Source organism: Mesoplodon bidens, assembly GCF_964165515.1.
Source record: "Mesoplodon bidens genome assembly, chromosome: 11".
NCBI classification, from domain to species: Eukaryota; Metazoa; Chordata; class Mammalia; order Artiodactyla; family Ziphiidae; genus Mesoplodon; species Mesoplodon bidens.
Genome location: NC_138167.1, coordinates 91,845,397 through 91,872,913, shown reverse-complemented (window position 1 = coordinate 91,872,913; position 27,517 = coordinate 91,845,397). Strand labels below are relative to the sequence as shown.

At 34.1% G+C, this 27,517-nt stretch overlaps 1 protein-coding gene across 1 annotated transcript in view; it reads left to right on the top strand.

The window, feature by feature from the left end:
- LRRIQ1 (leucine rich repeats and IQ motif containing 1) overlaps window positions 1–27,517 on the top strand; it is a 187,279-nt gene that overhangs the window by 84,554 nt on the left and 75,208 nt on the right. The window contains exons 16-19 of the mRNA XM_081249779.1: window positions 2,614–2,790; window positions 4,873–5,322; window positions 8,003–8,213; window positions 14,342–14,461. Coding sequence (XP_081105905.1) covers window positions 2,614–2,790; window positions 4,873–5,322; window positions 8,003–8,213; window positions 14,342–14,461 — 958 coding nt within the window. The remainder of the gene's footprint in view (window positions 1–2,613; window positions 2,791–4,872; window positions 5,323–8,002; window positions 8,214–14,341; window positions 14,462–27,517) is intronic.

The following is a 27,517-nucleotide window of genomic DNA, read 5'->3' as shown; positions in this document are numbered from 1 at the left end:
TATTAGTAGAGAATCCAACAACACAATAAAAGGATCATACACCATGATCAAGTGGGATTTATCCTAGGGATGCAAGGATTCTTCAGTATACGCAAACCAATCAATGTGATACACCATATTAACAAATTGAAGAAGAAAACCATATGATCATCTCAATAGCTGAAGAAAAAGCTTTTGACAAAATTCAACACCCATTTATGATAAAAACTCTCCAGAAAGTGGGCATAGAGGGAACCTACCTCAACATAATAAAGGCCATTTATGACAAACCCACAGCAAACATCATTCTCAATGGTGAAAAACTGAAAGCATTTCCTCTAAGATTGGGAATAAGACAAGGATGTCCACTCTCACCACTATTATTCAACATAGTTTTGGAAGTCCTAGCCATGGCACTCAAAGAAGAAAAAGAAATAAAAGGAATACAAATTGGAAAAGAAGAAGTAAAACTGTCACTGTTTGCAGATGACATGATACTATATGTAGAGAATCCTAACGATGCCACCAGAAAACTACTAGAGCTATTCAATGAATTTGGTAAAGTAGCTGGATACAAAATTAATGCACAGAAATCTCTTGCATTCCTATACCCTAATGATGAAAAATCTTAAAGAGAAATTAAGGAAACAGTCCCATTTACCATTGCAACAAAAAGAATAAAATACCTAGGAATAAACCTACCTAGGGAGACAAAAGACCTGTATGCAGAAAACTATATGACACTGATGAATGAAATTAAAGATGATAAAAACAGATGGAGACATATACCATGTTCTTGGATTGGAAGAATCATTATTGTGAAAATGACTATACTACCCAAGCAATCTATACATTCAATGCAATCTCTATCAAATTATCAATGGCATTTTTTACAGAACTAAAACAAAAAATCTTAAAATTTGTATAGGGACACAAAAGACACCAAATAGTCAAAGTGGTATTGAGGGAAAAAACAGAGCTGGAGGGATCAGGCTCCGTGACTTCAGACTATACTACAAAGCTACAGTAAGCAAGACAATATGGTACTGACACAAAAACAGAAATATAGATCAATGGAACAAGATAGAAAGCCCAGAGATAAACCCATGCATGTATGGCCAACTAATCTGTGACAAAGGAGGCAAAGGTATACAATGGAGAAACGACAGTCTGTTCAATAACTGGTGCTGGGAGAACTGGACAGCTACATGTAAAAGAATGGAATTAGAACACTCCCTAACACCATACACAAAAATAAACTCAAATTGATTAGAGACCTATATATAAGTCCAGACACTATAAAATTCTTAGAGGAAAGCTTAGGAAGAACACTCTTTGACATAAATCACAGCAAGATCTTTTTTGATCCACCTCCTAGATTAATGGAAATAAAACCAAAAATAAACAACTGGGACCTAATGAAACTTAACAGTTTCTGCACAGCAAAGGAAACTGTAAACAAGACAAAAAGACAGCCCTCAGAATGGGAGAAAATATTTGCAAATGAACCAATGGACAAAGGATGATTCTCCAAAATATATAAACAGGTCATGCAGCTCAATATTGAAAAACCAAACAACCCAATCCAAAAATGGACAGAAGACCTAAGTAGACATTTCTCCAAGGAAGACATACAGATGGCCAAGAAGCACATGAAAATCTTCTCAACATCACTAATTATTAGAGAAATGCAAATCAAAACTACAATGAGGAATCACCTCACACCAGTTCGAATGGGGATCATCAGAAAATCTACAAACAACAAATGCTGGAGAGGGTGTGGAGAAAAGGGAGCCCTCTTGCACTGTTGGTGGGAATGTAAATTGATACAGCCACTATGGAGAACAGTATGGAGGTTCCTTAAAAAAACTTAAAATAGAATTACCATATGACCCAGGAATCCCATTACTGGGCATATACCCAGAGAAAACCATAATTCAAAAAGACACATGCACCCCTATGTTCATTTCAGCACTATTTACAATAGCCAGGACATGGAAGCAACCTAAATGCCCATCGACAAATGAATGGATAAAGAAGAAGTGGTACATATATACAATGGAATATTACTCAGCCATAAAAAGGAACGAAATTGGGTCATTTGTAGAGACGTGGATGGATCTAAAGACTGTCATACAGAGTGATGTAAGTCAGAAAGAGAAAAACAAATATCGTATATTAACGCATATATGTGGAACCTAGAAAAATAGTACAGATGAACCGGTTTGCAGGGCAGAAATTGAGACAAAGATGCAGAGAACAAACGTGTGGACACCAAGGGGGGAAAGTGGTGAGGGTGGTGGTGGTGGTGTGATGAATTGGGAGACTGGGATTGACATATATACACTCATATGTATAAAATGGTTAACTAATAACCTGCTGTATAAAAAAAAATAAAATAAAATTCAAAAGAAAAAAGAGAAGAAAATGGTTAAATATGTGTCAAGATCTCTAAAACTTTGTACATGATATGATACAATATTTTTTTTAAAAAATTAACAGTATAATTTTCTCTACAAAATCAATAAGTTTCATAGATATACTCTGTATTTATATTATTTAAGTAATAGGCATATAGTTATTTTAGATATAAACTTGCCTTTTCAAAATTATTTTTTTTCCTGTTTTCAATAGGGATTCTCTACTTAAAATATTACCTGCTGTAAAAATCCTCAATGGTGAAATGCTAACCTCTTATTCAGAAAGTCACACTGAAGAGCACTATGAACTAGAATTCGAGCGTTTCCTGGTACTTTGTCAGTCCCAGATTAGAGAATTTAACTTACTAACCGAAAAATATACTGGAGAAAGGTAAGAGTGATATCTCCCCTTGTCATAATTAAAAGGTATAATGCAATTTACACATGTGATTAAAAATTATTCTGATCAATACAATGCTACTCTTTTGGACTAGTACAGCGTGTTTTAGGGATATTGTCTCTTTAGAAAAGGACTTCTGGGCATCACTTTTTATTATTTGAAATGTATTAATATGTATTTTGAACATAATTTAGAATATAATTTAAAAGCTAAAATTAGATGAAAATAAATGAAAGCATGTGGATAGCTTCAAGAAAAGATGAAAACATTCATTCATCTGTTCATTCAATTAATCAGTCATACATACATTTTTTCAACAATTATTGATGGGCAAGACATATAATAAGCTAAATATTACACTTTACCCTCAAAGAATTCACAATTACATTAAAAGAAAATTAGCTAAATAAATAGTTACAATGGAGCAAGGCAAGTTTTATAAAACAAATGATATTTATTATGTATATTTATTATATAAGGAATCATATTACACATATATTTGTGTACTAAGGTATTATGGGAGCATAGTGGAGAAAAGCAGTCAACATGTGCACACATTCAGAGGACAGAGGCTGAGAACAGAGTCCTAAAAATATATCAAAGAAAGAGAACTTCCCATTCCCCACCCTGAATTCTAAATGCATTACTATGAATTAATTACAATTGATCTTTTTAAAACTGTATTTCCTAATTTATACTGCTCCAAAAAGACACAAATGAGAAAGGAAAATTATTTTATATTTTACTTATGATAATTCTGCATTATAAGTGGAACAGTTATGTGCTTCCAAATGTCTAAATTTAATTACTACATTACATATTAAATTTTTGCTATTTGTACTTTCGTACATGCTCATACTACGTGAGTTGGTTTTTCTATTTAAATGTTTTTAAGTATAGCCTATTCATTTTTTTCTTTTTTTTAATTAGTTTCTGCTTTATAACAAAGTGAATCAGTCATACATATACATCTGTTCCCACATCCCTTCCCTCTTGCGTCTCCCTCCCTCCCACCTTCCCTATCCCAACTAGCCTATTCATATTATAAGTAAATCTCACCGCTTTAAAAATAATTCCAATTCTTATAGATAATGTTGACTTTTAGCAAAAACTAAGGTTATCTACATTTATCTTTTTAAAATCTAAACTGATATCTCCTTGTGTATGTATAGTAATCTACAATTTTTATGTAAAGGTGACTCTTGACACCCCTTACGTTGAAATTTAGATTTACAATTCTTTGGGAGAATTTATTGTTATTACAATGAAAGTTTTACTTGAGAATTTAAAATAGACTGTATTTTTTATGTTTGATCATAAATGGTGGTGAATTCAACACTTAAGCATAAACAGTTGACATCCAATATTGAACTGAACCTTTTCTGCATTATTCACCAATAAAATGAATGAAATACAAAATATTAAAATATATTGGAAGAACCTAGGCTAATGTCTACATTTGTAAACATACGAGGTGTCTATCTCTATATTTTAGGAAATAATTATAACTTTCATTTTGTTTGGTATAGCTAAATCCAACAACAGTTCAGGAGAATCACAAGCATTTACGTCTTAAAGTATTTGAATTCTCTTTGCAATGGATTTTTTTCCAGAGAAAAATGGGAATAAAAACTTTCCCATGATATAACTTATTTGTTTAAAAGTCCAATACAAATATTTTGCATGGCAAAAGTCAATGTACAAAGTACTTTTAAGTTGTTTCATAAATAACTTCTCCAAATTTAGGCAGCCATCATTTCTCATGCTTATGGCAGTAAAAGCATGGATTTTTCTCATTCATTTGTACCAAAGGTACCTAGGATAAAAATGATTCTAAAACTTCCAGACGTTTTGTCTGGATTAATGGATTGAAATTAAGTAAACAAATATTTTCACATTTTGTGAGAAATAAGATAAATTTTTATATAAACAATCAGAAATAAGTTTTTAATGAATTTTGTAGTAAAATTTAATATGTCAGGCCACACAGGGATATTTTCAAAACCTGTATAAGTGTTAATATTTGCTGATATACTTCTTCTTATTAAACGTCCTCATTATTTATTTGCTCAGAAATATTTTCACGTTGGATGCTGCAGAAAATCTCTGCCATTATTTCAAGAAATTGATGACACTTAGTAATGATTGTCGATATGCACATGAACATGGTGATGTAAGTATCAGCAAGAGAGAGGAATCAGAAGCTCAGAAAAATCATTTGCCTTCTACAAACAGTGACAGCATACTGCAAAGTAGAGTCCTTTACTCTTATGCAAATGAACACAAACTGGACTCACCAAGTATTTCTGAGAAATGGATGGACTCTGGCTCTAGTCACTCCTCACTAACCAACCCCTCCTTATGTGAAGATACTAAAGGAAGAAATCAGGAAAAAGTAGTTGGCCAGAAAAGAGAAGACAGCAAGGCAAGCACTTTCCCCACCAAAAGAATACCATTCATGGAAACAGTAATGACAAGGTCTCTATTGAAGAACTGCCAGAATACTGAACATCATGAAAAAATGTAAGATTTATAGATCACTTTTCTTTTACAGTTGTATTTTATTACTTTTTATGGATAATCTTAGTCATTGTTACCAAATAATAATTTGGTAAAGGATTTCAATCACTATTATATTTCATGTTAATTCCCTTATGTTTTTATGATATGCACAAATTATTAATTACAGTGCAGATCAATTTGGTTGAAATTTGGCAGGTTCTGATTTAATTAACTAGTATTATTTAATTTAAAATGAGTAACTGTGAAATTATTTTTTCTGCCTTCTAATCTCTAAATAATTAAAATGAATTTTTAAGAAGAAATAAAATAATCCCATTATTCTTAAAATACTATAAAGACCTCTCACACGAGGGTCTTGTGACATGCTTCCAGGGAAAGTCAGAAAATCCTTCCTGCACATGCCTTTTCTCAAATTCCTTGAGCTTAAAATATTCAGCATGCCAGGGTACATTGGTATATTTTGGGATAGTATTAGCCGGGGTACCCTAGACATTGCCTATTTGAATCCCGTTAGCTCTAAATACTCCAGACATTTCCTACTGAAATTCCAGATAAACAACATTTAGAACTTTTTAATTCGTGATAAATAAAATAGCCAAATGATAATAATAAGGAAGGATGAGGAACTGAAAATATAGACAAACCAAAGACCTAAAGAATAAAAGGAAAAGAAAATGTATACCCACTTGCTGAACCTTGCCATTCAGTGTTTCAGGAAGATTCACTGTCAGTTGTGTAGGCGTTTCCTAAGCATAATTTACATGTGTTCCTATGCTAAGGGCATTTTTATCATCATTATTTTTACTAGATAAAAGATGAAGGTAATGATAGTAGTAATACGAGCTGTTTTTCCCAATATGGAGAGCACCTTATATTTAGGAAGCCCTAAAGTCAGCTTCTTTACCTGCTCTCACGGCTTTCTGCATGGTGCAAAGCATCCTGTTGTTGTGTCACTGAGGAAAATATCCCTCATCTACCTTTTTATTTTCTTCCTTGGGAAATTTTGCTGTTAGTGAGCTGAGGAATTCAAGCACTAAATGACTGGTCAGCTTTACAAGAAATTCACAGTTACAGTCAGTGAAACTTGTATGTATCTGTAGAGAAATATAAGATGCTGTCTCAGGTTAAATGTGTTTTCTTACAGACCTTTCATTCTTTACCAGTTATGCATTGCAAATATGTTTTCAGATCTTTTTCTTTATCACCCAAATACATATTATAGTGTCTTAAATTCCTTAACTCTTTTTTTATTAAAATTTTTTTTATTTTATATTGGAGCATAGTTGATTTAAAATGTTGTGTTAGTTTCAGGTGTACAGCAGAGTGATTCAGTTATACATATATCTATTCTTTTTCAAATTCTTTAACTCATTTTTGTTCAAAAGATGAAGGAATGAATTAATGGTTGAATGACCAAATGTGAATTAATTCCATAGCAAAATTTATTAAGTTCTATTTACCCTAGGAGGAGGAAATGATTTGTTGAAACATGATTTTTTTTCCTATAAGGAGTGCAAGTAGATTATCTTAAGCCAGAAAAAAATTTTATCCACTAATTTCAATTCATATCAAAATAGATTGAAGCCTTCCACAAGCTTTAGGTAAAATGGTGATGATGATGACAATATTAATAACAATAGAAAATGGTTACATTATTCCATTCTAATTTCCCACAAATATATTTCTATGAGAAAAAAATATATAAGGTGATATCTGGCAGTTTATCACTTAATTCCATTTTGCCTTAAACTCACAAGTATGAGGAATGAAAAAATTTCTTTGGGCTTGGCAATTATAAAATTATTGAAAACTTTTTCAAGGGAGCCTGGAAAAGGTGAATATACATGAATCACTTCTCCTTCATATGCCTTTTAAAACTAAACCCAAAGATTTGAAGAACAATTAAGCCAGTAGTTAGCACTTTGACTCTACCTTGTACCTTGATAATATTTCTGCAATAATCTATGTGGGAAAGGAAAAAATATCCAATGATGAAGAATTAAATGATTAAGCAAGCTGAGAACCCACTTACAATCAATGTACATTATTCAAATTTTGGTAATGTTGCTGGGCAGCTTATGGGGATGTGGGAAAAACACAGTGTTGATTGATTCAGTGCCAGAAATTGGTAAATAGTTGTAGGCTGGAAAAAATGTTAAAATTTACTACTGGGCTTATAAGAGAATGATTTAAGTATTTGTCCATGGGCAGATAGGCAAGTGAAGCTAGAAGACCTGATGGGTCCTTTCTCTTAGAGAGAAGGGGGGCCCTTCCTCCTCTCAAAACTTAGTCTCTCTGCTCTGAACAGTATCCCACCCTCTCTTGCCAACTGACTCCTATATTTTTCCCCTTTTTGCATCATCATTTTTCCCCCCTTTCTAGTGGTTCAGCATCGTCGCTATCATACAAAATCTCGGTAATATCTTCCTCCTTAAAAGAAACAAAAATCCCTAGTACTCATATCCCTCTCTAAGTTACTGGCCCATTTCTCTCCTTCAGATTTTAAGGTTTCCGTATTATTTTTACTTCTATGACTATAGTTAAATAAAAGAACGGGTCTTATTTTTAAATAATACTTTATATGGTCTATGTTTACAAATAAATATAGCTTATGAGGACCTCTTAACTACAACTGTATATTTTTGGGTACTAAAAATATTTTTTTTTCTCCTCTTAATAGTATGGCAGCTATGGTAATTCAGGCATGCTGGCGTGGTTACACTGTGCGCAGACAGATTCATTTCTCTATAAAGCTACATCCTGCTGCAATAGGACCCCTGACATCCCAGTCAAATTCCTGCATTGAAAACCAAATTATTTTAAAGAAAGAAGAAATAAAAAATACTGTGAACATCCAAGAACAGAGGGAGAAGGCTGCTATTCTTATTCAGGTTACTTTTAATCTTTGGGTGAAATAATTAATCATGAGAAATGTATTAGTTATCTTTCACTGGGTTATTCTGTATAACAGGCAATCCCTGCATCTTAGCCATTTACAAATACGCGGATTTATTTCTTATTCACCTGACATGTAGGCTGCCGGTTAGCCGCAGGTTGGCTTTGCTTCTGCTGAGTATCTAGGCTTAAGTAGTAGTCTATAATTTGTAAATACTGTTCTTATGAACTGAGGGTCAAGCTGAACCACACAATCATATTAAAACTTCTGCTCAGATGTGGCATTTGCCACATATGTTAACATTTGATTAGTCAAAGCAGGTCTCTCTTGGCCTAATCTATAGCTATTTCTAGAAGCATGTTTAAAAATCTACTAAAATAATTGTTAAAGTCCTTCAAATATCCATTTAACATAAAAATTCAGAACCTCACCAAGATCAGATTTCAAAATGAAGTTCAATCTGATCACATTTATCCTTTTATTTATTCACTCATCAAATAATTTTTGGAATGTACTGTTTGTCAAGCACTATTTCAGGTTCAGGAAATTTAACTAGGAACAAACCATGCAAGACCTCTTCCCTCATGGAGTTTATGCCCTGGTGGGATAAATAAATGCGTAAAATAAAGTCTGGAAATTCATGGTAGTACACCTAAATTGAATGACAGTAACTAAAAAAAAAAATGTAGTGTTTCCCTTTATTCATTTATTTAGTAACTATTACTTGGCACAAAATTTTACTAGCTTACATTCTGTTGGGATGTGCAGATAAATAAGGTAAGTATGTTAGATTGTGGTAAGTACTAAGGGGAAAAATAAATCAGGAAAAGCGGGATAGGAGTATCTAAGGAAAATTAATCATTTTAGACAGGATGGATGTGGAAGACCAGGAAAGGTGACATTGCATCAGGAGATAAGCCATTGGGTATCTCAGGGAAGAATATTCCAGGCAGAGGAATATCAGATTCAAAGGCACTGATTTAGGAACATATCCACAGTGTTTATAGAGCAGTAAGAAACAGTGTGACTGAAGAGGGGTGAAGGGGGGAAGAGTAGGACTTATAAGTCCTAAATCATTGTAAAAACTTTGGCTTTTACTCTGAATCACATGAGAAGATATTACAGGAATCTGAGCAAAGGACTCACATGACCAAGTTTCCTTTATGTTGTGATTATACTATAGGAAGGCAATAGTAGAAGCAGCAAAATTGGGACGCTATTGCAGTAATCCAAAGTGTAATTATGGTAGTATGGACCAGAGTATTGCAGAAGAAGTGGTAAGAAAATCACATTCCTGAATATATGTTGATTTATCTTGAGGGTATACGTATATACTTTGAAGGTAGATCTGATGATATTAGTACATGGAGATGTGGTCTTTGAAAGACAGAGAGGAGTCAGGGATGCCTATAAAGTATTGGCATAAGCAACTGGAAAAATAGCCTTAAAATTAAGTTTATGGGTTTTGTTATTAAAGCCATAGTTTTTCAAGAGAATTATCTTTGCTATGGTTCTAATGAATATATTTAGTATTTCAGTTGACTTAATTTGTCTGGACTGTATTCCTAAGGGCAATGCATAGACAAAGCTCTTACTGATGCCTGAATGGGTTGGGAGTGGAGGGAGGACAATGGATTCAAGGAAACTCTGAGGAAAAGAAAGGAACCTCAGTTACTGTCTCAAAATACTGTTCTGCTGCATGAGGAATGAAAATGTCATGCAGTCCAAACTTCCTCCTGTCATGAGTGGATGAGCAATACAGTTTTCAACATTGATGGTAAACAGATATTAAACTTTTGCTTCATTCTATTCAATAAAGAGAAGTTCATTACTTTATGAAATAGTCTAGTTCAGTGACATATATCTTTTGAATGTCCTTTTGTTAAGTTTGTCTCTGTAACAAATGTAAGCATAATTCAGCCTTTCTTTGCAACATAGAACAAGTCTCTTCTGAGGTATGTCATGATATTATACTTAGAATCATTGAAGTCAACTCAACTTCATTTTCTCTTCTCCTGAGTACAATCTAGTTTCTTAAACTATTCATCTTAGAAATATGACTTCTAGACTGTCTAACCATCTTGGAGAGCAGAGCATGATATGGTAGAAAGAGCCCAGGCTTTAGAAGGAGCAAAATGAAGATTTCATGAAGGATGTGGTAGAGACTGCTCTCTGCTCACCAAAACCCACATTCTCCTCTTCTTCCTAGCATACTGCCAGCCTAGATATTCCAGCTTTCCTTGCACTTTTTAGTATGGCCCTTTTTTCTGAGTAAATGAAAAATATGTGCACCACTTCATGTCTGGCCCATAAAACCTCCCACAAACATTCTTTCATATTCTTTTCCCTTTCTGGTTGGCTGAAGTGAAGACAGCCTTTAGGGCATCCTTGGATGCTGTCTCTTGGGATTGCAGAGTTGCAAATCCTGGATATCTGAATCACTTTATGTTAAACTGCCGTCAGTTGTCTTGTTTTCACTCTCAATGCTTGTTATGTGATCATGAAATAAATTAGTTTTGAATTATTGTACATTTCTGGATATTTTTATAGCGCTTAGCTTACCCTAACTAATATAAAGGATATAAGATATAGCTTGAGAAATAGATAGGGCTCAATGTAAATATGTAAGAGAATGGAATCCCAGGTAAAAAAGATAGTAGGAGTAAAAGAACATAGGATTTCATATTACTGGAATAATAAGTTATATTGCAGCTAGACTACTATAAGGACTAGAATATTAAGAGAATATAGGAGAAACATGGGCAGAGATGTGTGAACAATTTTAGCAAGAAACAAGTGTATGGTATGGGTATGTTCTGGGATTGGGAGTTGATGGTAGTTAGAGAAGAAAAGATGTCGGGTATGTCTAATATAGATAGACTCTGACCAGGGAATTGATTTGAATGTGTGAGAAAGAGGAATTAATCATAGATGGATGGCTGGGAGAAAAATTGAAACCTTGACATGAATAAATAACTTAGAAGAAGAATCTGAACATTACTTATTACACATTTATATTAACTTTATTTCCGATAAACTGAACAGAGGTGGCTGGGACTTTAATTCCTGATCCTACACAGATTCATGAGGGAGGTATCTATACATGTCACACCAGAAAAATATACACTGTGTATTACAGTTTAGAGCTTTGCAGAAATCGTATCTCTGACAAGGTAGGCTGGATCCATTGTGAGCCATGATGAGTCAGTCCTTTTGCTCTTGTTGTTGAAGGTCTGTATTAAAGAGTTCCCTTTATACTCTCTTTTCCCTAGGCCTGCGCCTAATTTTGATATCTTATAATTACACTGGTGTAAAAAAAAGGGTGGTGGTGGAGGAGGGATAACTGAGGAAGAGATGACCTAACAAAAAAAGAATCAAGGGAAGGAAAGCATGTTTCCCTAATGCTTAGAACCTTGTTAGGACAGGGTTGGGGAAGAAAGGATATGAAGGGTACCTCCCTAACAGGAATAAGCCACAGGCCCATTTGTCATGTTAGAGAGAAAGGATTTTGAAAGGTAGCAAGGAACAAGGGGAGCATAAATACTGGACAAAGGAATCAAAAAAGAGGAGTTAAGAAAAAATTCCAAAATGAAGGGTGCTATTGACTGAATGTTTACATTCTCCACAACATTCATATGTTGAAACTTAATCCCCAATGTGATGATATTTGGAGGCAGGGCCTTTTGGAGGTGAATATATCATGATGGTGGAGCCCCCATGAATGGGATTAGTGCCCTTATGGAAGAGAACCCTGAGAGCTCTCTAGTTCCTTCTACCATGTGAGTACACAGTGAGAAGACAGCCATCTATGAACCAGGAACCTTGCTCTCACCAGACAATAAATCTGTCAATGACTTGGTCTTAGACTCCTTAGCCTCCTCCAGAACTGGGAGAAATAAACGTTTGTTGTTTAAGCCACCAAGTCTATGGTATTTTTGTTAGTGCAGCCCAAACAAACTAAGACAAAATGGGGAAAAGAAAAATAGTTTGTTTTCCTCTGAGATAGCTAGCTTGCATATGCCACTCACCCACAGTACATGACACACCCAGGTCTATAATAACAACCCAGCTACATGAGACTAATAAAGCGGCAAGAGCTTTATTATGGTACTCTTTGATGGTACTCTCCATAATGGGTAAGTTAAAAAGAGGAAGGCCACTTTCTCAGACAATACTTTTAATCATGTTCCTCATCACCAAAGATGTCCTCTCTTCTGTTTCTACCATTTAATACAGTTCAAGTTCTTGATTCATATTGACATCCTTTCTCCTCAGAAAGAGTTTTGAACTCTCTTGAGAAGTTATTTATTCATAGCAAGTTACAAAATAATGGAATACTATTTCTATACTGAAATTCATTTTTAGAGACAAAAATGGTTAAAATTTAGTTATAGTTTTTGAACTTTATGTGATGTTTAATATCACACTATTTTCTTATTTGATAAAGTAAGAAGTAAATAGAATTGTCAAAAACAAAGGAACAAGGAAATTGGGAAAATAATATTTAATGTATGCCTAGTATGTGACAATCATGTGTTCATCACTGTATATAAGTGTATATACATTTATCCTACTTCCTTCCCTGCCTTTGAGTCTATGCCAAAGGCAAGGGATGGTGGCTGACTCCCTTGCTATAGTCTGTTTTTCCTCATTTGTGCAGCCCTTGATTGTTTCCACTATATATGTGCATGTGTGCACACACACACGTACACAAACACACACACACATGCCCAATTAGAAGTGGGGCATCTTATGTGATTGGTTTGGGAAGCATATTTGCCTATCTCTGGTTGGTCCAATTGGTCCTGAGTTAGAAGAAGTAAGGACAAAAAATAGAGAAGCTAGCAGTCATTGACCAAGTCTTAACCATTCTTGGCTAATTGTTGCAGAGGTTGTGGTTTGGCTTCCTAGGCTGATTGACAGATTGCGTGTGACTTCTACTGTCATATATGTTCTGACCATTATATGTTTGTATATTTCTCTTCTCAATATATATATATTTTCAGAATAACAATACCAGTATTATTGCTTGCAGTATGGTTACTAAAACATATTTAAGGTAACTTTTGTAGTTAAATTTATCTTTTGATTGTACTTCACTAGGAATATAGTCAAATAAATCTATTTTAAAGTCACTTTAAATACCTTCTGTGTGGCTATGCCCGTAGCACAAAATATGTTTTTACATTTTGGGGGGAGTTTCTTTTACTTCATATTTATTTGTTTTACAATTTTATTAAGCATGTGCACAGTTCCAAAATCAAATCTAAGCAAGGTATATATTCAGAGACATCTGGCTTCTACTGTTTTCTATCTCTATAGGTAATAATTTTTAAAATTAATTTTATGCTTTATGCTTTCACTTCATAAATATTAGCAACCACATAGATTTAAATATATAAGTTATATAATGTATATTCTTTATTATATATTTTATATGGATTTTCATAGATAAATGGAGGCATGCAATACACATTTCTACCTGTGTTTTACACTTACTATATATCCTGGAGCTTACTCCCTAGCAGTGTATACAGATACTAATTTTTTAAAAACTCCAGTGTTCTTGGAGTTATAGTTAGGAAAGCTCCAAGATTCCTCCAAGATTATTGAGGAATCTGAATGTTTTTAATTCTATTATTATGTGCTTGGTTTATTTAAAAATGAAATTAGTTAATTGTTATGGACCAGGATACTAAGTCTCTAATATGGCCATTTATATATGTTGAAGTTTTCCTAAATGAGTGTTAGTTTATTTTATACATAATCATTTGAAAATTAGCAAAATTGGTTTTCCTCTGTATCTCTTTCTACTTAATTTAGAATGGGTCCCGGAGGTATTGTCAGATAATTGATTGGTTGACCTACATGTGCAGTTGAGGGAGTTTTAAAGATTCTTTTCTGCTTACCACAAGGAAAATCTCCTGAGATTCAGAGCTTTAGACACAAGCAGTCATTTAATTTATCTTCCAGTTTTAAATGTCACATAAAGTTCAAAAAACAGATTATTGAGCCATTAAACTAAGGTCTAAGATGTTTTATCTTCCTAATGGGATAACACAGAGAATCTGGTTTGGAGTTTGATCTATAACCTTGTATAACATGCTTTAAATTTTTGTTTAGGCAGTTTGGAAGGGCTTTCTTTTGCGAAAGAAACTGACAACAGCTCTAGAGGCTATTAAGAATGAAGAATCTGAAGAAGAATATGAAGAAATAGATTTAGAAGATTTTACATTTGATGAAGTAAGTGCCAACTACAACATATAGATATTGGTCTTAAAATACTTTAGTATACTATTTTGGAGCTAAACTTTTTCTAAGGTTTTCGTCCTTTTAGCACTGTGTTATAGATTTTTTTCAAGTTGCATTTGAAAAAGTATGCTTCTAATTTTTTAACATCTTCATTTATGATACAAGCTTGTACAGTGTGTAAATGTGGTCATGGAATATTTACAAGAATTCGTGTGTATTCTTCAACCAGATTTACACAATGTTTTATCAATTATCCTTCATTAAATATAACTGAGCTTATTTATGTCCTGTTCAACAAGATTTAGTAGCTCATTGTTGCCTAGCAAAATGAGGACAGCCTCCTTAAATTGTTATTCAAGAATTCAGCAATAAGACAGCAAACTCTACAGACATATTTACCACTTCCCACCTGTGGCGTCCACATGCTCTAACCACATTGAGCACCTTCTTACTGTACCTTTTACGTCCTTAGTCTTGCTTATTCTGTTTCCTCTTCTCTAGACAGTTAAACCCACATAACTACCACTCAGATTAAGGTAGGGGACATATGACTATCCCCAGAAGACTTCTCGTGCCTTCATAGTATTCATACCTCCATCATCATAGATTAGTTTTGCCTATTTCTGAACTTCCAAATAAGTGAAATCATCCAATATGTACTCTTTTTACACATAATATTATGTCTGTGAGATATACCTATGTGGTTGACTGTAGCTGTATATATACCATTCTTTTGGTGGATTATTTGTTACTGAGTTATTTCTAGTGTTGCTATTATGACTAAAGATGCTATGAACATTCTTTTTTTAAAAAATAAATTTATTTATCTATTTTTGGCTGTGTTGGGTCTTCGTTGCTGTGCGCGGGTTTTCTCTGGTTGCGTCAAGTGGGGGCTACTCTTTGCTGTGGTGCGTGGGCTTCTCACTGCAGTGGCTTCTCATTGCAGAGCACGGGCTCTAGGTGTGCGGGCTTCAGTAGTTGCAACACGCAGGCTCAGGTAGTTGTGGCTCATGGGGTCTAGAGCACAGGCTCAGTCATTGTGGTGCAAGGGCTTAGTTGCTCTGAGGCATGTGGGATTTTCCCAGACCAGGGCTTGAACCCGTGTCCCCTGCATTGGCAGGCGGATTCTTAACCACTGCGCCACCAGGGAAGGCCAGCTATGAACATTCTTGTACATGCTTTTTGATGTGCATGTTCACATTTCTTTTGGGAACTGAATTTCGGAGTCATAACATTTACCTATATTTAGTAGCTAGTGCCTAACAGTATTCCAAAACGATTGTATCAATTTACAGTCCTATCATCAGAATATTAGAGTTTCAGAGGAGATTTATCCTCACCAACACTTTGTATTTTCATGTCTTTTTTTCCCTCAATCCAGTAGGTTTGTAGTGGTATCTAGTTGTTTTAATTTCCATTTCTCTCATAACTAATAATGTCGAATACGTTTTCATATGCTTACTGGCCATTTGGATATCTACTTTTATGACATGATCAAGTGTTTGTGCTTCCTTTTAAAATTTAATTTTATTTATTTTTTTAAACAGCAGGTTCTTATTAGTCCTCAATTTTATACACATCAGTGTATACGTGTCAATCCCAACCGCCCAATTCATCACACCACAATGCCCGCCGGCCCCCACCACCACGCCACTTTCCCCCCTTGGTGTCCATACGTTTGTTCTCTGAATCTGTGTCTCAAATTCTGCCCTGAAAACTGGTTCATCTGTACCATTTTTCTAGGTTCCACATATATGCGTTAATATACGATACTTGTTTTTCTCTTTCTGACTTATTTCACTCTGTATGACAGTCTCTAGATCCATCCACGTCTCTACAAATGGCTCAATTTCATTCCTTTTTATGGCTGAGTAACACTCCATCATATATATGTACCACATCTTCTTTATCCACTCATCTGTCGATAGGCATTTAGGTTGTTTCAATGTCCTGGCTATTGTAAATAGTGCTGCAATGAACATAGGGGTGCATGTGTCTTTTTGAATTACGGTTTTCTCTGGGTATATGCCAAGTAGTAGGATTGTTGGGTCATATGGTAATTCTATTTTAAGTTTTTTAAGGAACCTCCATACTGTTCTCCATAGTGGCTGTATCAGTTTACATTCCCACCAACAGTGCAAGAGGGTTCCCTTTTCTTCACACGCTTTCCAGCATTTGTTGTTTGTAGATTTTCTGATGATCCCCATTCGAACTGGTGTGAGGTGATTCCTTATAGTAGTTTTGATTTGCATTTCTCTAATGATTAGTGATGTTGAGCAGCTTTTCATGTGCTTCTTGGCCATCTGTATGTCTTCTTTGGAGAAATGTCTACTTAGGTCTTCTGCCCATTTTTGGATTGGGTTGTTTGTTTCTTTAATATTGAGCTGCATGAGCTGCTTATACATTTTGGAGATTAATCTTTGTCCATTGATTCATTTGCAAATATTTTCTCCCATTCTGAGAGTTGTCTTTTGGTCTTCTTTATGGTTTACTTTGCTGTGCAAAAGCTTTTAAGTTTCATTAGGTCCCATTTGTTTATTTTTATTTTTATTTCCATTAATCTAGGATGTAGATCAAAAAAGATCTTGCTGTGATTTATGTAAGAGTGTTCTTCCTAAATTTTCCTCTAAGAATTTTATAGTGTCCGGTCTTACATTTAAGTCTCTAATCAATGTTGAGTTTATTTTTGTGTATGGTATTAGGGAGTGTTCTAATTTCATTCTTTTACATGTAGCTGTCCAGTCTCCCAGTATCACTAATTGAAGAGACTGTCTTTTCTCCATTGTATATCCTTGTCTCCTTTGTCATAGATTAGTTGACCATAGGTGCATGGGTTTATCTCTGGGCTTTCTATCTTGTTCCAATGATCTATGTTTCTGTTTTTGTGCCAGTACCATATTGTCTCGATTACTGTAGCTTTGTAGTATAGTCTGAAGTCAGGGAGTCTGATTCCTCCTGCTCCATTTTTTTTTTTCCCTCAAGACTGCTTTGGCTATTCAGGGTCTTTTGTGTCTCCAAACCAATTTAAGATTTTTTGTTCTACTTCCGTAAAAAATGCCATTGGTAATTTGATAGGGATTGCATTGAATCTTTAGATTGCTTTGAGTAGTATTCATTTTCACAACATTGATTCTTCCAATCCAAGAACATTGTATATCTCTCCAACTGTTGGTATCATCTTTAATTTCTTTCATCAGTGTTTTATAGTTTTCTACATACAGGTCTTTTGTCTCCCTAGGTAGGTTTATTCCTAGGTATTTTATTCTTTTTGTTGCAATGGTAAATGGGAGTGTTTCCTTAATTTCTCTTTAAGAGTTTTCATCATTAGTGTGTAGGAATGCAAGAGATTTCTATGCATTAATTTTGTATCCTGCTACTTTACCAAATTCATTGTTAAGCTCTAGTAGTTTTCTGGTGGCATCTTTAGGATTCTCTATGTATAGTATTATGTCATCTCCAAACAGTGACAGTTTTACTTCTTCTTTTCCAGTTTGTATTCCTTTTATTTCTTTTTCTTCTCTGATTGCCGTGGCTAGGACTTCCAAAACTATGTTGAATAATAGTGGTGAGAGTGGACATCCTTGTCTTGTTCCTGATCTTAGAGGAAATGCTTTCAGTTTTTCCACCCTTGAGAATGATGTTTGCTGTTGGTTTGTCATATATGGCCTTTATTATGTTGAGGTAGGTTCCCTCTATGCCCACTTTCTGGAGAGTTTTTATAATAAATGGGTGTTGAATTTTGTCAAAAGCTTTTTCTGCATCTATTGAGATGATCATATGGTTTTTATTCTTCAATTTGTTAATATGGTGTATCACGTCGATTGATTTGTATATATTGAAGAATCCTTGCATCCCTGGGATAAATCCCACTTGATCATGGTGTATGATCCTTTTCATGTGTTGTTGGATTCTGTTTGCTAGTATTTTGTTGAGGATTTTTTCATCTATATTCATCAGTGATATTGGTATGTAATTTTCTTTTTTGTAGTATCTTTGTCTGGTGTTGGTATCATGGTGATGGTGGCCTCATAGAGTGAATTTGGGAGTGTTCCTTCCTCTGCAATTTTTCTGGAAGAGTTTGAGAATAATGGGTGTTAGCTCTTCTCTAAATGTTTGATAGAATTCACCTGTGAAGCCATCTGGTCCTGGACTTTTGTTTGTTGGAAGATTTTTCATCACAGTTTCAATTTCATTACTTGTGATTGGTCTGTTCGTATTTTCTATATCTTCCTCTTGCAGTCTTGGAAGGTTATACCTTTCTAAGAATTTGTCCATTTCTTCCAGGTTGTCCATTTTATTGGCATAGAGTTGCTTGTAGTAGTCTCATAGGATGCTTTGTATTTCTGTGGTGTCTGTTGTAACTTCTCCTTTTTCATTTCTAATTTTGATTTGAGTCCTTTCCCTCTTTTTCTTGATGAGTCTGGCTAATGGTTTATCAATTATTGTTTATCTTCTCAAAGAACCAGCTTTTAGTTTTATTGATCTTTGCTCTTGTTTTCTTTGTTTCTATTTCATTTATTTCTGCTCTGATCTTTATGATTTCTTTCCTTCTGCTAACTTTGGGTTTTGTTTTTTCTTCTTTCACTAGTTCCTTTAGGTGTAAGGTGAAATTATTTCGAGATTTTTCTTGTTTCTTGAGGTAGGCTTGTATAGCTATAAACTTCCCTCTTAGGACTGCTTTTTCTGCATCCCATAGGTTTTGGATCATCGTGTTTTCATTTTCATTTGTCTCTAGGTATGTTTTGATTTCCTCTTTTATTTCTTCAGTGATCTCTTGGTTATTGAGTAACGTATTGTTTAGCCTCCTTGTGTTTCTGTTTTTTTATGTTTTTTTCCCTGTAATTGATTTCTAATCTCATAGCGTTGTGGTCAGAAAAGATGCTTGATATGATTTCAATTTTCTTAAATTTACTGAAGCTTGATATGTGACCGAAGATGTGATCTATCCTGGAGAATGTTCCATGTGCACTTGAGAAGAAAGTGTAATCTGCTGTTTTTGGATGGAATGTTCTATAAATATCAATTAAATCTATCTGGTCTATTGTGTCATTTAAAGCTTCTGTTTGCTTATTTATTTTCATTTAGGATGATCCGTACATTGGTGTAAGTGAGGTGTTAAAGTCCCCCACTATTATTGTGTTACTGTTGATTTCCTCTTTTAGCAGTTGCCTTATGTTTTGAGGTGCTCCTATGTTGGGTGCATATATATTTAGAATTGTTATATCTTCATCTTGGATTGATCCTTTGATCATTATGTAGTGTCCTTCCTTGTCTCTTGTAACATTCTTTATTTTAACATCTATTTTATCTGATATTAGTATTGCTACTCCAGCTTTCTTTTGATTTCCATATGCATGCAATATCTTTTTCCATCCCCTCACTTTCAGTCTGTATGTGTCCCTAGGACTGAAGTGGGTCTCTTGTAGACAGCATATATATGGGTCTTATTTTTGTATCCATTCAGCAAGTGTTTGTCTTTTGGTTGGAGTATTTAATCCACTCACGTTTAAGGTAATTATCGATATGTATGTTCCTATGACCATTGTCTTAATTGTTATGAGGTTTTTTTTTGGTAGGTCCTTTTCTTCTCCTGTTTTTCCCACTTAGAGAAATTCCTTTAACATTTATTGTAGAGCTGGTTTGGTGGTGCTGAATTCTCTTAGCTTTTGCTTGTCTGTAAAGCTCTTAATTTCTCCATCTCATCTGAATGAGATCCTTGCTGGGTAGAGTAATCTTGGTTGTAGTTTCCTCCCTTTCATCACTTTAAGTATATCATGCCACTCCCTTCTGGCTTGTAGAGTTTCTGCTGAGAAATCAGCTGTTAACCTTATGGGAGTTCCATTGTATGTTATTTGTCGTTTTTCCTTTGGTGCTTTCAATAATTTTTCTTTGGCTTTAATTTTTCCAATTTGATTACTGTGTGTCTCGGCGTGTTTCTCCTTGCATTTATCCTGTATGGGATTCACTGTTTTTCCTGAACTTGGGTGGCTCTTTCCTTTCCCATATTAGGGAAGTTTTAGACTATAATCTCTTCAAATATTTTCTCTGGTCCTTTCTCTCTCTCTTCTCCTTCTGGGACCCCTATAATGCGAATGTTGTTGCATTTAATGTTGTCTTAGAGGTCTCTTAGGCTGTCTTCATTTCTTTTCATTCTTTTTTCTTTATTCTGTTCCACAGCAGTGAATTCCACCATTCTGTCTTCCAGGTCACTTATCCGTTCTTCTGCCTCAGTTATTCTGCTGTTGATTTCTTCTAGTGTAGTTTTCGTTTCAGTTATTGTATTGTTCATCTCTGTTTGTTTGTTCTTTAATTCTTCTAGGTCTTTGTTAAACATTTCTTGCATCTTCTTGACCTTTGCCTCCATTCTTTTTCCAAGGTTCTGGATCGTCTTCACTATCATTATTCTGAATTACTTTTTGGAAGGTTGCCTGTCTCCACTTCATTTAGTTGTTTTTCTGGGATTTTATCTTGTTCCTTCATCTGGTACACAGCCCTCTGCCTTTTCATCTTGTCTATATTTCTGTGAATGTGTCTTTTTTCCACAGGTTGCAGGATTGTAGTTATTCTTGCTTGTGCTGTCTGCCCTCTGGTGGATGAGGCTATCTAAGAGGCTTGTGTAAGTTTCCTGATGGGAGGGACTGGTTGTTTGTGCATTTTTATGTTGTGTTGAACATCTCTTTTCTTATTGGCTTGTAGGAGTGCTCTATATAATCTAAATACCTGTCTGTTTTCCCATGCAAATACATTCCCTAAATTCTGGGATTTCCCTTTTTTTCTCTCTTTATGGTTTAGTTTGATGAACAGAATGTTTCTGTTTTAAATTAAAAACAAAAGTTTTTAGTTGTGACATATAAGATATCTTTGCTTACTCAGGTCATTAACATATTCTAGAAACTTTATTATCTTAACTTTCAGCGTTTAAGTCTGTGGTGCATCTGGAATTAAATTTTCCCTGCAGTGTGATTAAGGGGTCAATTTCCCCTCCAAACATGCACATTTGGTTATTTTGTTGACCCACAACCATTTGTTGTTTAGACCATACTTTTCGCAATGGATTACAGTGGAGGCTTTTATTTAAATTCAGGAAACTCTGTGCATGGGTTCTCTTAATTTTTCTCATCATTCTGTTGTTTATTCTTATATCACTACTTCAATTTCTGTATAATTTATAAAAAATTTTGTTATCTAGTCTAATAAGAGCTCCAACTTTGTTCTTCTTCAAGAAAGAACTGCTATTGCTACTGTTGATCCATTTCATTAATGTACAGATTTTAGAACCATCCTGTCAATTTGCACAACAAATGTTAGTATTTTCTCTAAGATTGTTAAGAAATGTGTAAATCAGTTTGGGAGAACTGATATTTTTAGAATATTACATTTTTAAATTCATGAACATAGAATATCTCATCATTTATTTAAGCCACTTAAAATCTCTGCCCATAAGAGCAGAGATTTTTTTTCTTATGCCTCTTATTTATTTTTCTTGCTTTATTGTCCTGACTACTACCTTCAGTAAAATGTTAAATAATGGTGATTTTAGCAGGCATCTTTTGCTAGCTTCTGGTCTCAGGGTGAAAGCTTTCCATCCTGAAGTCAGATGTTTAATACATGTTTCTTGTAGAAACTCTATATTTGATTGAGTTACCTTCCTTAGTATCTTCTTACCTTTCCAAAAGTTTAATATGATGATGATGTTGATGATTCTATATATGATTTGGATTTTATCAGATACTTTTTATACCTATAACATTGATTTTTAAAAATTAAACCTTGTATTCCTAGAATAAACCAACTTAGCTATAATACATTATCTTTTTATATATCTCTGAATTTGATCTACTAATATTTCGTTTAGGATTTTTGCATTTATATTCTAGAAGAAGCTGTGCCCATAAATTTTCTTTCTTTTAAAACTCTTCAGATTTTGTCATCAAGGTTGTGTTGACCTTATATTTGATTAGGAAGTGTTTCCTAGGTTTCTATTTTCTGGAAGAGTTTGATGTAAGATTGATGTTATTTGTTTCTTAAAAATTTGTCTTAGCACATAATCTATTTGGGATAATATTCCATGTGCACTTGAAAGGAATGTGCATTTTTCAGGTGTTATGGTTACTAAAATCTCAGTTACTTCAAGCTTGTTAATTGTGTTTAAAAGAATCCTTATTTTTAGTGATTTGGGGAGGTTTCTATCAGTTATTGACAGAGAATGCTAAAATCTCTTCTTAAGATTGTGGGTTTCTCTAAATCAGTTTTTAGTTCTGTCAAATTTGGCCTCATACTTTGAGGATATGTTATTAGGGTACACATGTTTAGAATAGTTAAGTCATTGTATTATTGACCCTTTTACAATGATAAAATTTCACTCTTTAACTCTAATTTCTCTCTTTAACTAATTGCCTTATTGGCCATTCCCTCTGATATCTTCATATTTACAGCAACTTTCTTTTGACTGGTAATTTTGTAATACATGTTTTCCTAACCATTCCCATTAAACATCTCTGTTGCTTTTATATTGAAACTGTGACTCTTATAAGGGTATACAGTTGGATTTTGCTTATTTTTATATTCCATTTTGATTTTTTATTAATGTATTCAGACTTTAAATTTACTTCAATTGAGAGTATAATTAGGTTTATGTATATCATCTTTCTGTTTGTGTTCCATTTGTCCTGTTAGTTCTGTGTTCCTTTTTGCTTCTTTTTACCTTTTTTTCCCTTTAATCAGGTATTTTTGTTTTTCCTTTATTTCTCACATTAGCTTGTTAATTTATGGTTACCTCTTTCTATGCACTTCATTCCTTCCTGCATTATTTTGCTTCCATCATTTTCTTTTACCTTAAGGACTTTCTTTAATATTTATTTTAGTTCAGGTCAGTTTTTGATTGCTTGAAAATTTCTTTTACTTAAAACTTTGAAGGATATCTTCTTTAGATATAGAATTCCAGGTAGGCTTTTGGTGTTTGAAGATGCCATATTTATTATCTTCTAGCTCTCATAGATTCTATTGAAAAGTCAGTAATAAGTCTTATTTTTTCTTCTTTGAAGATACTTCTTTCCAACTCTTACTCTCCAGACTACTTTTAAGGTTTATGCCCTGTATTTGTTTTTCAGCATGGGTGTGGTTTTCTTTGTATGTACTCTGCTTGGAGTGGGGGAGGGTTATGTGCCTTCTTAAATCTGTGGTTGATGTCTTTCATCAGTTTTGGAAATTGCTAGGCCAGAGGTATTTCAAATATTTCATCTTTTTCATTATCTCTCTTCTCTGAGGTAAAGTAGCTCCAAAAACACGTATGTTAGAATCCCTTACCATTTCTCATGTGTCTCTTAGACTCTTTTCTGAATTGTTTTCTTTTTTTACTTCTGTGTTTTAATTTGCATGTTTCCTACTGACTCATCTTGTAGTTCACTAATCATCTCTCTTAAGTTATCTAATCATTTTTAGCCTATCTATTAAATTCCTAATTTCAGTTATTCTGTTTTTTAGTTCTGGAATTTCTACTTGATTATTTGTTGTAAATTCAAGTTATATATTGAAGTTTTCTATCATTTCCTATATTTTCTTGAACATACTGAGTATGGTATATTCAAAGTTTTCTCAGTTAATTGCAACATCTGGATCACTTGTAGGTTTATTTCTATTAACAATTTATATCTTGTATTGGGTTGACCAAAAAGTTCCTTCGGTTTTTAAGTAAAAATAAAGGACACATTTTTCATTTTCACCGAGAACTTTATTCAACAACGTATTCACCCTTTTGTTCTACTACCTTCTACCATTTTGGGGACAACTTCATAATTCCATCTACCCAAAACTTTTTATCTTTTTGAGCAAAGAACTGTTTCAGGTGCCTTTTACAGTCTTCCAGGGAATTAAAAATTTTTCCATTAAGAGAATTTTGTAAAGACTGAAATAAATGGAAATGCAAAGGTGCAATGTCTGGTGAATATGGCAGATGAATCAGAACTTCCCAGCCAAGCTGTAACAGTTTTTGCCTGGTCATCAAAGAAATATGTGGTCTCACATTATCCTGATGGAAGATTATGCATTTTCTTTTGACTAGTTCTGGAGGCTTTTTGTCAAGTGCTGCTTCCAGTTGGTCTAATTGGGAGTAGTACTTGTTGGAATTAATCGTCTGGTGTTTTTGAAATGAGCTCATAATAGAAGACTCCCTTCCAATCCCATCATATACATAACGTCACCTTCTTTGGATGTAGACACGCCTTTGGTGTGGTTGGTGGTAGTTCATTTCGCATGCCCCACAATCTCTTCCCTTCCACATCATTATACAGTATCCACTTCTCATCACCTGACACAATTTGTTTTAAAAATGGACCAGTTTAAGTAGAGAATCACATGTGGAAAAATGGTCAAGAAGGTTTTTTTTCACTTAACTTATGTGGAACCCAAACATCAATGCTATTAACATAACCAAGCTGGTGCAAATGATTTTAAACACTTGATTTGGATATTTTGAGTTTGTTGGCCATCTCTCACATGGTATAACATTGATTGTTCTCAGTTAATGTCTCGATTTGATTGCTATCAACTTAACTGATCTATCCATCATCCAGGGAGAGATCTCCAGCACGAAACTTCACAAACCACTTTTGACACATTCGATCAGTCACAGCACCTTCTCCATACACTACACAAATCTTTTTTTGCATTTCAGTTGTGTTTTTACCTTTCTTTAAATAATAAAGCATAATATGCCAAAAATGTTGCTTTTTTTTCCATCTTCAATATTAAATGGCTACACAAAAATTCACCAATTTTGATTTTTTTTAATGCACGCTGATATGACATCTGTCACAATACAATCTAAAAAAATTGTTTCAAATGAAGTTAAGACAACTAAGCACTACTAGAGCCATCTTATGGAATAAAATGAACAAACCTTTTGGCCAACCCAATATTTTGAGTCAGCCAATTATCTTTATTAGCATTTAGTCATTGATTAAGTATCAGACATATATGTAAAAAGTATAAAGACACTGAAAGATGTTTTATTTCTCTAAAGAGGATTTAATTTTGTTCTGACAGGCCGATATTGTATAGACAGAGAACCTTTTGAGGCTTATTTTTAAGCTTTGTTAGGGCTGCTCTATTTCTGGTTTCTCTTAGGGTTGAGCCAATATAATGTCTAAACTGAGAATGGAATATTTACCAGGTTACCTTCACCTTGTTTTTTCCTGAATTCTAATCCCTTTCTCCATAGCATCAAATGACTAAAGAAATTTCTTCTTAGCTTTTTAGCATGCCAGCTATTGCTATTGCACTTTGAGTCTAGGTATCTCTCCAACACACATACTACTTGGAATTTGCAAACATATGAAGGGTTTATTTTATACTTGACTTTGAGCTCACATTTCAGTGGTTCTCTCCTCTCAGGGATCTTGGTCCTTCAGTCCTAACTGCCTTGGCATCCCTACACTTTAACCTCTGTCCCTTCATTCCAGTGAAACGGCTACAAGTAGGCCTTAGATTTCTGCTTGGCTTCTCTTTCCTGTTAATAAAATTGGGGCTTTCCCTGAGGGAAAATGTGGCAGGAAATACAGGGTTCACATCCGCATGAGACTCTGTTCTCTGGGATCTTAGCTTTTTAAGTCTTGACTGCTTCAATTGTTCTTGAGTACCTTCAGCTCCTTTTTTAATCCAATATTTATAGTTGTTCTCAGACGAATCTTAATTCTAATTAAAGCTACACCAGAATAAAATGTCCAAAATGAAGTGTTTATAAATATTTCAAGTCAGTGATGATTTTAAGTGTTTCAGACATTGTTCTCACCACAGTGAACAAAAGAGATAAAATCCCTGACCTCAGTGACCTTACATTCACTTAAGGTGACAGACAGTGAATAAATATATAAATATACAGAATACTATAAGATATTGAAAATTACTATAAAAATTTTTATAAGGAAAGTTAAGAGATAGAGCATAGAATCTGATTGGACAATCATGGGAGGCCTACATGAGGTGAAATATTTTTATAGAGATGTGAAAATAATGTGAAGGGATAGCCACTGGGTAATGTGGTGCTGGGCTAAGTGGAGGGCAAGTATGGAAGCCTTGAAACAGGAACTTTTTTAGTATACTAAAGAAACAGAAAATTCACAGTAAGTAGAACTGACTCGCTGTGGAGAATAACCAGAGATAGGGAAGAAACAGAAAAATGGTCAGGGGACGGTTCACATAAAGCCTATGATATGAAGTCAAGAACTTTGAATTTTGTTTCAAATGTGATAGAACATTATTATTGGGTTTTGAGCAAGGGAGTTAAATGTATTATTTGTTTTAAATGGATGAATTTGTTTGTAATACAGAGGTTATAGTTTAGGAGGGCTAAGAATTAAAGCTAAATACCAATTAAGAAGGTATTATTACCTTGCCTTCCTTTGACCTTTTTTTTTACTCCCTTTTTTATGGCCATCACTTCATTTTAAAATCATCTTACAACTTCAGATGACATAATCAGATTACAAAAGTGTCCCTATATTTTTTGTTCTTTCTTTCTCTTACTTTCCTCTATACAACTGTAAGACATATCTAACCAGGACTTCCCTTTTATCACTTATTTAGGTCATAACAATAGTTGCCTTTGGTATAGTCTATACTTTTCTTTAAGATTTATCACAAGAGAGTTGTAGTGATATACCTGTATTCAAACTTATATTTTCCTTCCCAGCCAACAAATACTGAATGTTTACAGTATGGTAGATACTGTGCTTGGTGCTAGGGTAAGTACATAGACAGATATAACATGGCCCCAAGTTTAGGAGATGTCAGAAATATATTTGAATATTTTCAGCTATAAAAGAAGTAAATATAAAATTGTCTTAATAAATTAGCCTCAAACAAAAAGCCTGGATCAATCTGCCATGAAGTCTTTATATTCGTTTGTTGCCTCTCTGAAATGTGTTTTCATTTTACAAATGGTTAACCAAGGGGACACTGATAACGAAGATCAATTTGTTTTAGTTTTTATTAAGCAGAGTTAACCTTAATTTTTTAAGTTCCAAGAAATCTGAGGGATCTGAGATTGTA